General features: G+C 36.3%; 1 protein-coding gene across 1 annotated transcript in view; it reads right to left on the bottom strand.

Annotated features, from left to right (window-relative positions):
- EXOC4 (exocyst complex component 4) overlaps positions 1 to 18,322 on the bottom strand; it is a 909,491-nt gene that overhangs the window by 639,640 nt on the left and 251,529 nt on the right. Inside the window, exon 9 of the mRNA XM_058297373.2 lies at positions 18,099 to 18,187. Within this exon, the coding sequence (XP_058153356.1) occupies positions 18,099 to 18,187 (89 nt within the window). The remainder of the gene's footprint in view (positions 1 to 18,098; positions 18,188 to 18,322) is intronic.

The following is an 18,322-nucleotide window of genomic DNA, read 5'->3' as shown; positions in this document are numbered from 1 at the left end:
AAGACATAGATGATACACAATGTTACATTAAAAAATATTGGAGGTTTCCATATACCCCTCTCCCCCACCGCCCACTTTTCCCACATCAACAACTTCTTTCATTAGTGTGGTACATTCATTGCATTTGATGAATACATTTTGGAGCACTGCTATACAGCATGGATTACAGTTGACATTGTAGTTTATACTCTCTCCCAGTCTATTCAGTAGGTTATGCAGGATATATAATGTCCTTCATCTGTCCCTGCAGTATCATTCAGGGCAACTCCAAGTCCCCAGAATGCCCCCATATCACACCTTCTTTTCCCTTTCCCTGCCTTCAGCAAATCCTGTGTCCACTGTCTCCACATCAATGATATGATTTCTTCCATTGCTAGAGTCACAATAATTCTATAGCAGAATACCAGTAAGACCATTCTAATTTATATTTTATTCCTCCATCCTGAGGACCCTGGGATGGCAATGCCCACTCAGGCTCTCAAGTGAGGGGACTTTGATCCCACAAGGCTGGTGGATGAATCTCTCGTGCCCGCAGCTGTAGACTCTCTCCATTCCCTGGTGTGGTGGAGTAAGCACTATAATTAACATACAAATGAATATAAAGGTGACTTTCCAGTCAGCTTTTAAAATAGTAATGTGTATTTTCTCTATACTTAAAAACTTCATAGAGGTAGTATAAAATAAGAATTTCAAATGAAATGACACAGAATAACAAGAATCACAAGAAAACATGGGTATGAGGTTGGTTTTAACTTAGATATAGAACTCTGCATCCATAAGATTTATTAAAAATGTACAAGCTACCACAATGATATACCACTGCTCACCCATAAGAATATTAAATTAAAAGGACTGTCAGTTGGCACACACTGTTGGCACAGAGTGTTGGTGGGAATATGGAATGATATACTCACTTTAGAAAACTATCTGGCAGTTTCTTAAATGTTAAACACATAGTTATTATATAATCTGGTAATTCCACTCCTAGGTAGTCCTTAGGAAAGTGAAAATATATGTCTCATGCAAAGACAAATACAGGGATAGATGTTTAAAGCAGCATTAACATAAAAACCAAAAGCTGGAAGCAATCCAAATGTCCATCAATAGCTGGAATGATAAACAAAAGTAATATATATATATCCATACAATGGACTACTACTCAGCAACAAAAAGGGAAAAAGCTACTGATACATGCAATCCTCCAGATAAATGTGAAAATCATTGTCAAATGAAGAAAGCCAGTTTACAAAATTGTATATTGTAAGATTCCATTTTATATAAAATTCTAGAAATGACAAACTCATCTATTATGACATAAAGCATTTCAGTGGTTAACAAGGGTACAAACTACAAATGGACACAAGAAAACTTTTGGGAAATGAAACGCTTTGTATTTTGATTATGACATTGTTTTCACAGGTTTATCAAAATTCATCAAATTATTTACTTTAAATGGATGTGGTTTATTTAATGTAAATTATATCTCAATGAAGTGGAAAAATGCACAAGTTATTTCGAATGCAAGTTATTTTGCAAACTCTATATGATAATACTCCATTACAGAACAACTTTGTCAGTTACGAACAGGGTGACTTTGGTCAAGTTACTTAACATTTATGAGCAATGGTTTTCTTAGCTGTAAAAATGAGATGATAACAAGGCCTACTAAACAGAATAATTATGGGACTCAAATGATAATTATGTTAAGTACTCAAAAAATGCCATGTCAATAACTTTACCCTCTTCTCTCACATAATATCAGTTTTCCTTATCTTTCTTCTTAATATAACCTATGGTATATTTTGTCTATCTCCCCAAGCATTATTACCTTATTGGAAAAACCCAACTTGAAGAGAAAAAACCTAAGCCTCTGGCTAACACATAACATTAAACAATTTTCTTAACTTCCTTTTTATTCATTAAAAACATGAATATTTATTGGATACTTACTATATGCCAGATACTGTGCTAGGCACTGGGCATGTAAAGTAAACTCAATTGACACTGTCCATGCCTAAATGGAATTTAAAATTAATTATTAATACACTGTGGTAGATTGAATCATGTCTTAACCCATGTTCCTGTGGGTGTGAACCCACCGTAAATAGTAATATCTTTGTACATGTTAAGGAGAGTCAGGATATGGACTAATTTGTGAATCAAATCTCTGAAGGTTCCATTTAGTTGTGGTTAACTGAATTACGGTGAGCCTTAACCCATTACTGAAGACCTTATGAAGAAAACCTAAAAGTCACAGAAGTCAGAAAGGAAAGGACATTGTCATTTGACAGGAGGCAGAGATACAAGGTAAAGAACTCCCAAAATTGCCGGCAGCCACCACCAAAACACTACAGAGTCCAGAAGAAAGCAAGCCTTGTAAAAATTATCTGGATTTTTGTACTTCTAACCTCTAAATCTAAGCCAAAACATTCCTACTGTTAAGCCAACCATTGTGTGGTATTTGTCATAGCAGCATGACAAACTAAGATACACACATTTTAAACAAACAACAAAAAATAATTGACTAATTCTAAGTATGCCATGCATTCCAGAGATGAAAACTAAAGCTAGTCTAGTCTGAGGGGAATAAAAAAAAAATCATACCCCAAAGAGGTAATAGTTAAAGGGATAAAAGAAGATACCACATGTAAAATTTTTTAGAATAGTGACTGATGTGTGGTAATTATTCAATATTTATAAAAAATTCTTAGAAAGCCAAGAATGGAAGCGGACTTGGCCCTGTGGTTAGGGTGTCCATCTACTACATGGGAGGCCGGCGGTTCAAACCCCAGGCCTCCTTGACCCATGTGGAGCTGGCCCAAGCGCAGTGCTGATGCGTGCAAGGAGTGCCATGCCACACTGGCATGTCCCCTGAGTAGAGGAGCCCCATGCGCAAGAAGTGCGCCCCGTAAGGAGAGCTGCCCAGCACAAAAGAAAGTTCACCCTGCCCAAGAATGGCACCACACACACAGAGAAATGACACAACACGATGATGCAACAAAAAAAGAAACACAGATTCACGTGCCGCTGACAACAACAGAAGCGGACAAAGAACATGCAGCAAATAGACACAGAGAACAGACAACTGGGACGGGTGGGCAGGGAAGGGGAGAGAAAAATAAATAAATACAATCTAAAAAAAAAAAAAAAGAAAGCAAAGAACTGCCTTAAAGATAACAACCAGTTATCAAGAAGACATGACCAGGCAATTCCAGGTAGAGAGAGAAACATGTAAGGAGACCTCAAGACCTGAATGAACCTGACATGTTCTGAGAAGATCAATATGATCCTGGCTAGAAAAAGAGTCAAGAAAAGGCTGGTCAAATAATGCAGAAATTATTCAGGCCTTAGAAATTTACTGACATCCTATAAGAGCAGAAGGCTTAGTACTAAACTAAAGGACCTAAGAAATCACCGAATACTTTTAAATCACTCTGGTTCCGATATAACAAATGGTCTGGAGGAACTTTAAGTATAGAGGCAGGAAGAGCCAAGAGATGACCACAATTAAACCAGGGTAGAGTCAAGGGACGTTTGAAAAAGTGGACCAGTCTGTAAGACCGTTAGGACGAAGTCCCAGCAGGATCTGGTGATAGCTTAAATTTGTCAAGGAAGAAAGGAACGGCTTCTAGGTTTAGCATCTGGCTAACCAGCAGAGCAATATAATGAAATCAGGTACATTCAAAGAAGAACAGGTTTGAGAGTAGTGAGAGAAAGGGAAATCATGAGTCAGTTTTGGAAATGTTCAGTAGTAGGTGCCTCTAAGACCTCAAAAAGAATAATAGAATGTATTCTGCTTCCCTCAGAGGGTTATCAAGACAACAATGCTTTCTGCTGTACATATAAATTATAGCGTTTAAAAACTTATTTCATACCATAAAAGTCCACAGAATATAGAAAACCTATTAGACCTCCACTCTTTCTCAAAGTTCCTCTCAGCTTCCAAATTAAGTAAGTCATGATGGAGAATTAGAAGGGCAATAGGCGGTGGACTTGGCCCAGTGGTTAGGGTGTCCTTCTACCACATGGGAGGTCCGCGGTTCAAACCCCGGGCCTCCTTGACCCGTGTAGAGCTGGCCCATGTACAGTGCTGATGCACACAAGGAGTGCCCTGCCACACAGGGGTGTCCCCTGGGTAGGGGAGCCCCACGCCCAAGGAGTGCGCCCCATAAGGAGAGCCGCCCAGCGTGAAAGAAAGTGCAGCCTGCCCAGGAATGGTGCCGCCCACATGGAGAGCTGACACAAGGTGATGCAACACAAAGAAACACAGATTCCCATGCCACTGACAACAACAGAAGCGGACAAAGAAGAGTGCAAATAGACACAAAGAACAGAAAACCGGGGTGGGGAGATAAATAAATCTTTAAAAGAAAAGGGCAATAAGTAATTGTAAGACTAACAGGTAGAATAAATTTGGGGTAGAAGACTGAAAAAGAAATTGGTCTTTTTCTTCCTTTCAGTAAGAAAAATAGTCTGTCTAACAACTTCTATCTATTAGTTTGAGGGAACATACAGGAGTACCAAAGAAGAATCATGGAACATCAACAATGGGTGATACATTAATTTTCTATTGATGTGTAACAAATTATCACAAACTTAGCTAGAAGAACACATTTATTTTCTCATAGTTTCCATAGGCCAAGAGTCTAGGCATGAATTTGCTGGGTCCTCTGCTCAGGGTCTAAGGAGGCTGAAATCATGGCATCACCGTGGGGTTGTAACCTTATCTGGGAGTTGGGGTCCTCTTCCTTGCTCATTCAGGTAGTTGGCAGAATTCAGTTCCTTGTGATTGTAGGACTAAGATCCTGATTTCTTGAGAGCCATTAGCCAGGGGTCACTCTAGCTACTGGATACCACTCACAGATCCTTGTCACATACCCAAATCCTCTTTTCACATGGCATACTTACTTCTTCAAAGTTATCAGGAGAGCATCTTCTGCTGCTTCTTGTCTCTTTTCTTAAGGGTTCACCTGATTAGGCCAAGCACATTCAGGAAACTTTCCCCTTTGGTTATCTCAAAGCCAAATGATTAGGGGGTTTAATCACATCTGCAAAATCCCTTCACTTTTGCCATATAACATAATCAAGTCATGGTAGTGAAAGCCCATCATATATACAGGTATTGCCCACACACAAGAGTAAGGAATTATACAAAGGCTTTGGTTACTGGAGGGGGAGGTGGCGGCCATTCTAGAATTCTACATACTAAAAGTGGGAATATCACTGAGACACATGCAATACAGCAATGAATTAAAAAAATAAAGCCACTAACCAAAAAATTGCAAAAAGGAAACACGTAGATATCTTTATCTTCTATCTCAAAAGTGCTGACAGACTGTTAAGCTGAGAATATAGAGGAACTGAAACTCATAAATTTCTCAACTTGTGTAATTAAAAAATACCTGTTAGTATCTTCTAAAGCTAAACATAAACCTATCTCATGACCCAGCAATTCCACTCCTAGGTATATCCCCAAGAGAAATTAGTGTGTATAAGTGTGTGCATTAACAAAAATTGTTCATAGTACATTTATTTATAAGAGTCCCAAAGTGGAAACAATAAACATCTAATAACAGGAGAATAAATTGTTCTATAATCATAGAATGGAAGATTATATAGCAATAAAAAAGAACTACTGATACAAATAACATGAATAAATTCCACAACCATTATGTTGAGCAAAAAAGGCAAACACACAAGACACTATATGATTCTATTTCTAAAGAGTTAAAGAACGGGCAAAAACTAAGTGATAGCATTAGAAGTCAGAATAGTAGTTACCTTGGCTGGTGGTATTGACAGGGAAGGGACAGGGAAGGGACATGGTGGTTACATGGAAATATATATGCGTGTGTATAAAAATTAATTTAGTTGTACATTTAAGATAAATGCACTTTACACACTTGACTGTAGGTATGTTCAACTTCAATAAAAAAACACAATAAAATACAAAAATAACAACAATAAAGAAAATAAGTTAGAAAGAGAAGAAGGAACAGAAAGGATTCAGTCCATGTAAAGCTAAAAGTCATGTTAGAAAAAGTTTGTTTATATAATGTATATTATTACTTCTAAAGTATTTGAGGTGGCTACAAATTTTCAAAGTGTAAAATGCAACAATTATAGCTAACACTAAAAAGACACTATTAAAATGGACAAAAGGAATAGAGATTACTTAAAATGAGCTAATTATTTCTCTTGAGTGCTATATTTGCCTAGAATATCCTGAAAGTGAAAGTAAAAAGGAGGGCCATGCTGACCATGACTTAGGAATAACAAAGGATTTCAATTTCTTCACATAAATTACGCCAAATTCTTCATCTATTCTGAGAAATGGATCTGTCTTGAGTTAATCAGAGTACATAGTTTAGCAATGATTGGAGTCATCCACTCAATTAAGATGCTAAAGCTTCTTGTGGCAGAAGATTGTCTCTTAAGAAATTTTTTTTTTTAAAGATTTATTCCCCACCCCCCACCCCCAGTTGTCTGCTCTCTGTGGAGTCCATTCACTGCGTGTTCTTCTGTGACCGCTTTAATCCTTATCAGCGGCACCAGGAATCTGTGTTTCTTTTTGTTGTGTCATCTTGCTGTGTCAGCTCTCCGTGTGTGCGATGCCATTCTTGGGCAGGCTGCACTTTCTTATGCGTTTGCACATGGGCCAGCTCCACATGGGTAAAGCAGGCCCGGGGTTTGAAATGCGGACCTCCCATGTGGTAGACGGACGCCCTATCCATTGGACCAAGTCCACGTCCCTCTTAAGAAATTTTAAGAAATGATTCATGAGATATTTAAGATGAGGTGGAATTACTGGTTCCTAATGAGAAAAAGAGTCCTGGAATCTATAAAGGACAGACCACTGTAAATGAGTGAAGAGATCTATCCCATCAACAGTTTCACTTCTTTTAGGTCTCTTTCAGCAACCATGCCATAGGGATGATGTCCATAAATACCCACTGCATGCCTTCAAGCCAAGTTACACTTTACCATTTGATTAATTGTAATCTCTTTTTGTTTAACTTTGTTTCAGTCATACATCTCTCTTTTTGTTTTTGAAAATCTGTACTAATTTTAAAAGACAATGTCAATTTACTTCCATATATGGTAGTAATTCGATATTAACTCCTAGCTCTAGGATGTTTTAGGTTGAGAGTTGTTAGCAAGTCAAGAGTTTCAGTATAACTTCTTTTGTTATTTTTTTGTTTTGACAAGCAACATCAACTAGTTTCAAACTCAGGTGCAACTGGAATCAAGAGGAAAACAAAACAGCAGGGTACACAAACACCACCAAATGCTCAGAACTAAAGAAGCTAATTTAAAAATTGAAGAAATATCCTTTCCCATTTACCCCCTTTTTTTCCATATTCTGATCATCCTAAGTAATTTATGTAATAAAATTGAGAGTTAGTGGCACCGAAGATTAGAACATCTAAAGTAAAAAGTCCACTTGCATTATTTCCGTGGACATTTATCTCTGGAGTAGATATAAGCAGGGAAGAGCAGACCAATGAAGAGTCACTACATGCTGCCCTCTTGATTAAAGATATATTTGAATCCCACCCAAACTATTATAGTGGATGCCACTTATCATAAAATTTGGATGATCACTGAAGTGAACAAATTTTCTCAACACTCTCAACTAAAAGAACTTTTGACAAAAAAGAAAACAGAAAAAAGAAAAAAAGTTTCAGAGGCTATTCTGGAAGATACTACTTAAACTAACTTATTCATTAATTCAAATATGCATTTACTGAGTGTCTCTTAGATGTGAAGAATGATATTAGTTAGGTGCTGGGATCACACAAAGGAGTTAGTAATTTGCCCGAAGTCACCCAGCTAGTAAGTCTGAATTCCAGAGACAACACTCTTAACCCCTACATAGTCCTCAGACTCTAATCTCTAGGAACACATAATGAACAAATGAGAATTACAGAACCTAGAATTTCAGTGGTAAATCGGGTTCTTAGAAATCACTTTACTTCCTCCTTTTACAATTGAGGAAACTAGTTAAGTGACTTCAAAAAATTACAGAGCAAGTTACTAAGACAGACAACAGCTCATTTTTAATAGTAATTATAATGGTTAATTCCATACATCAACTTGTCTAGGTTATGATGCCCAGTTTTCTGGTTAGCAAGCACTGGGCTGATTATTACTGATAGGGGATTTTGTGGATGGAATTAAATCATTAATCAGTTGTAGCATCTTTGGCTGATTACATCTACAATCAACAAAGGAGATTGCCTTCAGCAATGAGAGGAATCTCCTCATCTAATCTATCTCTTACTCAAACCCCACACAGAATGAGCCATCATGTCTAACTGATTCATCTCCAAATTAGCTTTTGGATCTGTTTCTACCTCTTGATCCCCACTGCTTTACCTGCCTTAAAAGCTGGCATAATCTTTTATGATCTCTCACCTGAAATAACAACACAAGTGGCCTCCTTGTCTCCAACTTCACTGCACCAAATTCATCTCCCAAACAGCTTCCAGACTACTTTTTCTAAAATGCAGATTTGATTATGACAGTCTCCTGCTTTAAGCCCTTAGAGGGCTCCATATCACCCAAAGGCCAAAATCCAAGCTTCCTTGCTATTGTATGCCAGGTCCTTTGAGATCTACCTAGTGTAGATCTACTGTCTCCCTCTGTCAAGGTCCAATCTTCCCCATACACTCTATGCTTCAACCACACACAAAAAAATGATTATTATTTCATGAAGGTCTAACATGTATGTGTGTATTTATTTATTTAACATCTTTTTCCTACTTTGAGTAAATCCCCTTCCCCTGGTCAGGTTAACTATCTTCCAATTTCAGTGTAAGGAGAAACCTTTTAACAACTTCTGTGACTGTTTAGATTTCCTCTTCCAAGTGCCTCAAAGTACTTATAACTATTAAAACTGTACCTGTTTGCATGCCTTGTCTTTCAGACACCTAGAACTCCTCCACATGTGAGAAATATACCAGGAGCAAAGTCTAGAATACAGTCAGGTCTAGAAATGTTGACTGTAAATTGTCACATCCAAAGTGTCAACTGATATTTTAATGACCCTAAGAAATAGGCAGGGAAAGTTTGGTAACTTTATTATGCAGATGAGTTATCTAGGACTTAAAAAGATAAAGTGACTTACCTGGTAAAAGCAGGATGCCTACTACTAGGTGTTCCTTCCACTAAACCACGATGCTCCCTAAACTACTCAAAGCACAAACAGAGCCTCAACAATATTCCACATATGAACATCACTAACCAACTGAACAGGGATATGTAAATTAGTTAACTGGTGCTGAAATCAGACATTAATGTGCAAACAAACAGGGACTTATTTGAGCTAAGTGGGCATGAATATGCAAATGAACTGGCTGCAATTCAGTAGATGTCATCGCAATTCTAGGAATGAACATCCTATATTATGACTATTACAATATTCATGTAGCATTCATACATACTACCATATATTACTGAATATGGGCTTTTCAAGTTTAAAATTGTGATGAAGCCAAAAGTAACTTGATGCATATTTTCATCCATACTACAATTACAAGCTAGAAATCAGATGTGAGCACAAAGTACTCTGCAATCTCAAAATATAACCAAGCTGCCATCAGAACTTGCAGTCCAAGCTGAACATTCTATTTTTAACCCATAGTACTTTAGAAATAGGTTGGACTGGTCATTTTGTGATCTGGACCCTCGAATCTCTCCAGCCTCATCTAACATGCACAATCTAATAAGACATACCACAAAAGATCCATGTAAAACAAAGTTATTTCTCTTACAGAAATTTTAGTAATAAAGTTTCATAGCTATAATACATGGACAATACTCAGAAAATCCAGTATGAGATTACTTCTATTTTTGCTCTAGTATAATAATGACCTTTATTTTTCTATCCTCACCAGTACATATTGATTTCCTATTTTTTTTCTTTTATTTTTAAAGAAGCTTTAGATTACATAAACGTTACATTGAAAATATAGGGGATTCCCTTATACCCCTCCTTTTCACCTCTTACTAATTCTTTATCATTCACTTGTTATTATGAACAATGACCAAAGCCATCCAGAATAGCTTTGGTGTCCCTTCTATCATCTCTGGTTCCCAAAAGTACAAATTATAATCAGTTGAGGTCTGTATATATAAACTGTGCTGCTTATTTAATTGGAAAAGTTATACTCAATTCAAGTTATAAAACTGCACATTATAAGATAAAAGTGTATATTCTAACACTTTTATTCATTTACCCACACTGTGCCCACTACTTGAAATCCTGTCCGTTCTTTATTTGGAAAGCTTCTCTTCATCCTTTGTAGCCAAGATTGAATCTCAAGTATTTATGGACACTTCCCTGTATATATATATATATATATATATATATATATATATATATATATATAAAGATGTAGATATATATCCCAGTTGTGTATATGTATAACAGCAACGTAGTACATATTCTATTATCACTTATTTGCTTGTTCAGTTAATCAGGATATAAGTAGGAATGGAAGTAACAGAAATTAAATCTGTTAGTGACTTAAAACAGAGTTTATTCATCTCACATACAAAATCTGGGATGATATTAAGGCTCTGATCCAGGAAGTCATCAGAGATGTGGCACTCGACAGTATCAGAAACCCAACCTCCTTCTACCTTCTTGCTCTGTCACCCCTATGGTACTGCCTCATTTATACGATCTAAAACTGCTCACCACCATATTTCATTCATATTGTGTATCTGTATGTGCGTGAATGTACACACACCGGCATGTGTCTGCATGCATGTACTGGACTGGGAGAGTAGAGTATCCTTCTTCCCTTAAAAGCATGACTGAAGTTGCACATATTACTTTTACTCACATTTTATTGTCCAGAATTTAATTACATATTCATGAGTGGCTTTAATGAAGGGTGCAAATGTATATATTTTCAGTGGCCACGTGTCCAACAAAAAAACAGGGTCTCTATTAATATAGAGGATAATGGAAACAATGTTGGGGACAAATGCCAGTCTCTGTGACACATTTATGGTCCCTTTCTTTTCCTTTTGCACTTCAAAGGTAAAACTTGGTTCTCTTCATTATTGTACCCTGAGAGCCCACTGAAGTACCCAGCATAAGTAAACATATAATAAATATATACCAAATAAATGCATAAATGGAAAGTCCTAGAAAATAAACTACATGATAGTTTATATTGTTACTGTTTCTTCTGTTTCCTTCTTAAAATTTCTAATTGAATTATAATATATATATAGAAAAATGCACATATATTAAATATAAGCCTTAACAGATTTTTACAAGTTGAAAATATCCATGTAATCTGAAATATTTTGTACTTTTTATACTCAGATTCATTATTTTTAATTTAATAGCATTCCTTCTTTACTCATATCTATAAGAATGAATGAATGAAATAAAAATAATGGAATTTAAAAACAAAACAAGGTTATACACCATCAACTGAATAAATGGTCCTGAGTGACGGCCAAGGATCTTTTCTTAAGAGCAGGATTCTTGAGCTTTAATTAATGGGCTTTGTGATGGCTATGCAGTACTCTCAAGATCCATTTTCAGGTGACCTCCACGCTCTTTTCCTTATAGTTCAAATACCAGCAGTTTGTCCACTAGGTAAATTGGATTTTGTATGAATTAGAGTTATTCATAAAACAACCCTATTTTATATAAATTAAATCCACAAATGGGGAACATTTTAAAATAAAATAAATTTCCACATGACAAAGATTATGGTTAAGAGGTTGTATACTCAATAGCAATCTTGGCATAAGAATATTTTTAGCTCCGAAATGATTTAAAATAATGCATTAGTCTGTTCCTCACCTGAAGGAAGTATATTTATTACATAGTACTTCTTAGGAACAGATAAAGAAATTAACATTTTTATAACTTCTATTATAATTTCATTTTAAAACAAATCTTACATAAAGTTATTTTTAAACAGCAATAATATAAATATACAGAAAAAAGAGAAATCAAATTTCATACACTATTTTGTGCCTAAAACAGAAGCAATAAGTATCAAAGATTAAGGTTATTTTGAAATAATTACATGCAATTTCAGGGGCGGGGGTGTGTGTGTGGAAATGTACTTTTTTCATGTCCCCTGCATACTGTTACACAGTTACTAACCAAGCCATTAAGTAAAATTTAAAAGGACATGAATAATTTTCTAATCAAATTTCAAGATATAAAGCTTTACAAGCACTTCTTAGATTTAGGGTTGTGGAACATATGTGTGGTATGAGTGAAAAATTGCTGTACTAAACAACTTACCTCACTTCTGCCAAAATGGCACTGAAAATGTGCACATAAATCAAATCCTACTTTAAATGTTCCATTATAGAACAGCCTGCTGTTTAAGAGACTCGTATTATAAATCCTTCTGTAAAAAGGATAATCAACTCATGGTTAATCTATTTCAAATATTGCCTTACCTTAAGGCAAGCACTTCCAAACAGATTAATTACATACAATGTTGTTAAGTATTCATAACCTCAGTCACTGACAACCCATTAGAGAGAGAAAAACTCAGAAAATTCAGGTCAGGTCAGCAGTAAGAGCCAGTTCTCTCTGATGCCAGTACTTCCATATTTGCTATGTAAAACAAGTCAATTCTCTTAGAGAATTCAATTCTCAAGTGGTTAGAGCTTTACAGAATAGTTTAATGTCATGGCCATAGAAATGCCACTCATTAAACTAATGGGAATGAAAATAGCACTCTAAAGGTAATATTACTGCGTACAAACAGAAGTGCTTAGTAGCCCCAAGATAGAAGAGAAAGTGTAAGAAAAATAGAGTATACATTTGTACTTGGACCAATGATGATTAATGTATTCTACCCATTCTTGAGTTTTATTATCTTTAAAAATGAGTGAAGAAAATTCCTAAGGACTAAATAATAAGCTTTGCTTATTAAAGCATCCACTAGAGAGTCTCAAATAAATAGAATTGTAACTATAAATTAGAAGATATTGAGGATAAAGTCCTCCCTCATCATATATGGTTAAGTGTCTAATTCAAGCCAGCCATTATCCTGGGCACTGGAGTAGACCAATGAGTAAGGCCTGCATTCTGGTTAAAGAAAAGGGTAGAAAGTAAACAAGTTAACAAGGTAACAAGATATGTACATAATATGAAAAGTATTATGAAGAAAACAGAAATCATGCTGTGATAAAGAACTTTAGGTTGTGGTGGGGCCGGGGTGGGGGGTGATATGCTGGAAGAAGCCAGTAAATAAATGGGATTTGGGCAGCAGATACAGCTATGGAAGTCCTCTACACTAAATAAAGCCTGGCCTTGCCTGAGATAGTCTGGGGAAAGGCTATAGAGTGAACACAGAAGAGAACTGTGGGACACCAACGGGTGCTTGAGAAGACTGAGAAGGACCATGAGAAAGAGAAAAGGAAAAGAGCTGCTAAAAGATGAAGTGAGATGAATGTAAAAAGGGAACACTGAATATGGCAAGACGTAGGTCACTGGTGATCTTGATAAGAGCCAATGCAGTGAAACAGTAAGACTGGAATTGAAGAAAAATAAAAAATAAGGAAGTGGAGGCAGTGACAAAATTTTAAAAGCACCCATTTTCATTTAAATCAATTATAACTGCTTAAATTTTTTGAGTTCTAATATCTAACTTTACAGTCACAATATATTTCCCTAAGGTGGTCAGGACTGACAATGGCTCTGTTTTTCATATGAGAGAGCAGATTTTTCTAACAATTAATTTTGGTCATAAGTGGTAGTATTCTGATTTTTTAAATATTAACTCTAAGATAATATTTTCATCAATTTTCTTATTCTCCTAAACAATTACACATTAAACCTGAGAAGCTATGCTCAAGTTAAATCTTCATTAAAACTAGAATCTTTTGTGTCCATATCACCTGCAATTGAAGTAGTAAAATGAATTAGAGAGATTAAAATAACCACTCTCTGATTAATATAAAAGTTAGATTAATATAAAAGTTAATATAATACAGATTAAAATAAAAGTTAGATTTCCACCTGTTTTCGTGCATACTTTGAAATGGCACCCTCACCTCCTCAGCCCAATTGCCAACTATCGATGATACCAAAGAGATCTCATTTTGTAACTCTTTCTTCCCTCTTGTGTTGTTAGGTTGGGTAATATTTTTAATTGCATGATAAATTAAAAACATTGGCAGGAACATAGAATTGCAAAATTTGACCTTTTCCTATGTTATAGTGATGGTCCTTCTAGTGAATATCTTTGCTGTTTCCCTGCAAAAGAAGGAAAAGCTTATCCTATGAGCCAAACTACCAGGAAGCAATGCATGCAGCTGTGTGGAGTTTACAGGAGAGACAAAACTCCTCCACTAGTCTTTCATGATTGGACTGAAATATTCATTGGCACCTTTTCAAGGATAAACCTGAAATCCAGATGTTACTGTGATCCTTAGACCAGTGAAATTAACAGAATACCTGTTTTTAATGCAACATAGGTGTGACTTTCCCCTTTTTTCCTACTGAAAAGTCAAAGGCATTCGTCAGTAAAACTTTTCCTCTTGAATGAAACACCATCAAACACTTAAAAAACCTGTCAGCTGATCTAGTCTCTCATCTCACCAAGGATGTGATGTATCAGCTCAGCTTAATTATTTTTTTAACAATTATCATAAACATGTGTTTGCTAACTACTTTTCTCCCCTTATAACCAGAGATAAATGTATTTTATGAACACTGGTAAGTACAATAGCATTTTGCTTGGAAGTTCCATATTTCAACTAAAGTTTTGAAGGTTAGGAAGTATCCAGATAAGAGTACAGTGATTCCTCGATTAACCATCCTCAGAGAATAAAATTCCTTTGTAACTTCTTTGGATTTTAAACTTTTTCAATTACATACAGCAGTACTGTACTAAGCCAGACAACTACAGGCAACATTTCCACTTAATAAAGCTTAGCTATAAGGTATACTAGGTATATTCTACCAGAATTGTATATCCATAGCCTCTACTTCTCCTTAAACTTGAAAACTAATATAAAACTGTGAAGCTGATGGTATCTGTCAGTGGTCCCAGCATCTGCTTTTGGGGCTTTCCTTGCCTCTCAAAAGTGATCTATTGTACTGTAGACGTCACCGGTCCTTACTCATTCTGTCAATGAGACAATCAACATTTAGTTAACGATTACTGTGCTAAGCAAAGGAAATAAAAACAGTATTTCCCTCATGGAGCTTATAGTTTTGTGGCAGACTCAAATAAGTGAGCACTGATTCACAATATATAGAAAGTGCTCAGAAAGGCAACAATAATATGTGCCAGAAGCATAACACAGGAGCCACAATACCAGAGTGTGAAAGTTTGTGGTAGGTTGTGGGAGAGGGTTGGACAGCAGGGAAGGCTCATCAAAATAGGTGACAACTAAATTTAACTCTGAGGAGAAGGAGGATCAGCATACCATTTACTCTATTGTCAAGCACTTTCAAAACGCTATTCATGCACAACAAACTCATGGGGTAGGCACTGTTATTTTTATTCCCATTTAGAGTAAGGAGAGGAACAGAGAATTGTATAATATGCCCAAAGTTACAAAGCTAATAAATGGGAAGGCTGATTTTAAACATAGGCATTCTGGCCTCAGAACACTTTACTCTTCATGGCTATGCTCAACTGTTTTCTCAAGAGATCAGTGACCACTGTGGGGAAATGAAAATTGTCCCGCAATGCTTGATCTGAAAATGCTCACTATTCTTACTTATTCTCTAACAACAACAAAAAAAAGATAGAATCTAGTATTGGTCCTTTATCCTTGCTAACTAATTTTGCCTGAATTTGAGTGACAGGTAGTATTCCTGTTCCAGTAATTACGTGGTCTACCTTTCATCTCTTAGTGCCAAAAGAAAAGCTTTGTCGCCATTAAAGGAATTTCATATATTTGAATCCAAGTGGAGAGAAATTATGAGGCAAATTTAAACTATTCATTAAGTCAACCCTGAAGAGAAATTGGAATTAGGATACTGAGTAGGGAAGATATCTCTAACTCTAGATAACTTTCTACTTCTGTAAGTCCTACAAGAGCAAATGTTCTGTCATCGCCATTTTCTTCCAAGTTTTGCAGCCCACACTTCTCTCCTGAGAGGTAGCTGCTTGCTAAAGCCCAGGTCAACCTCTTCCTTCATTCCTGGCCTAACCATATGTGACAGTTTGATATTATTTTATGGACCCCAAAAAAGAGAAAGATTATGTTTGTAAACTGGTCTGTTCCTCTGGGTATGATACTCTTTGAATGCATTAGATTAACCTGACATATTTTCATTAAATAACCTGATTAGGGCTTTGATTTGATGATATCAGTAGGGCGTGATGCAGGGTTGAGTCCTTGCCCCCCTTGGTAGGCTGATATAAACAATGAATTCACTCAAGAAGACACAAGAGAAAGAGAGCGCTCCATATACATAGAGAGGAGAGAAACTGGTCATTTCATTCCTGCCATATGACAGAAAGGAGAAGGCTCAAACAGCTAAAGCCCCAGGAAGAGAGATGAGCCCAATGCTAGCCTACAGTTGAGATCAGAAGAAGCTGGGTCCATGGAGCCTCAAGAGGAAGAAGGAAGGAGAGACCAGGTAGAAATTGCCTGCCATTTGCTTCAACATATGGCAACAGACTTTGGTGAAAAGATACCTCTTTTGGTACCTTGAGTTGGATTCTTTAGGGCCTTGGAACTGTAAGTGTTTACCCCAAATAAACACTGTTTATAAAAGCCAACAGATTTCTGATACTTTGCATCAGCACCCCTTTAGCTGACTAATACATCATAGATTGGCTTACCCTTTCATTTGTTTCAATTCTAAAAACACTCTGTACTTTAAGATTTCAAGATGCATACTTCATGTTTCCTACAACACTTTACTATTGAATAAAATGGTGGTGCTCTAACACTCTTCTCCTAATATCCTAAAATACATTCCTGTGCTTTTACTTACTGCATATATTAGTTGGGGAACTATTACTGAGCTATTAATGTGAGAGAGCATAGCAGAATCTTTGGAAAAAATCTATGGGCATTTAGATTAATAATGAAGGTGAAGGTAGGAAGGACTAGCCAATGTAATTTAAATCCACAAAGGATGACTGGTGTTTGATGTACAACTATGGTGAGTCTTAAAAAATAAATATTTCTTGCATAGGCTAATCACTGCAAACATTCCAAGTGCCCTCAAAGCATCAAAGACTGTAAAAGTGTTCTCCATGGAAAAAGCCCAGTTCTAAAATAATTTAAACCATCACTCCCTTCTCACAAGTCCTCCAGCAAACATACACATACCATTTACTTAGTTGTTATACTTTACAACTAATATTGTTACTAATGTTATTGCTACTAATGTTCTCATACATATACACCTTATTTTATAAATGTTCCTTAAGGCTTTATCTTAAATTTCTACGCATCCCACTTCCACGCCTTCCAATGCCTAAGATTAATGCCTTGCACTTAACAGACCCTCAACACATCTTTCCTAATGATTACATTTACCATGAGTAGCATTCTTTCTGTCAGGAAAGAAAATGTTATTGGTTTGATTTTATTTTTTATATCATCACATAATTTGTTTTCTGGGTGTTTTCTTTTGCAGATTACAACTCTTTAGTAGCCAATATCAAATATTCTGTATATTAAAGTTATATTGATTAGACCATACTATTTAAAGGCATCCTTAAATAATGACAGAAGCTGCATTTGCCCTTTTCCAAATTTCAGGTACTTTTACCATATTCCAAAAGGCATCAAAAATAATAATTAATAGTAACAGTGACAGTCACAGAAGACTAGTATTCTCCTGGACTGAGACTGGACTCATGTCTGCTATCAATTAGCAAGGACAGTTTGACTTCATCTGTTTGACTTTGAGCTCCCACTTGAATGATGGCAGTTCTATAAATCCTATGGCCATAGCTTTAGCTACTTGGCCACAGATGCTATGAAATGATAGAAGAAACTGATTGCCGAGTCTTTAAATTTTTGTTATCTTGAAAGAATCCTGTGAATACAGACCACAAACTCATATAAAATCTTCAGATCTTCCTCCAGAAAACTAATTTTTCCTCAGAAGTTCAATCACCCACCTTGAAGTTCTCCACTCCGACTATAGAGCTCCCTCCTCTGTTCTCGCAAATACGCACTCATACTGATGGCATGGGAGGACGATTCGAACCTGCAATGAAACACAGGGTAAAAAAGTGGTTAGGCAGCAACCAGAGAGATGGTGTCCAGCTATGTATTCCAACAGTATTCCACTCTGGTCTCTGGGACACTTCCTGAGGTTCCATGGCCAAGGCATTCTTACTTG

The sequence above is a fragment of the Dasypus novemcinctus genome, chromosome 5 (genome assembly GCF_030445035.2).
Source record: "Dasypus novemcinctus isolate mDasNov1 chromosome 5, mDasNov1.1.hap2, whole genome shotgun sequence".
Lineage (NCBI taxonomy): Eukaryota > Metazoa > Chordata > Mammalia > Cingulata > Dasypodidae > Dasypus > Dasypus novemcinctus.
The sequence above is the reverse complement of the archived record's forward strand: the minus strand, read 5'-3'. Positions and strand labels throughout refer to the sequence as shown.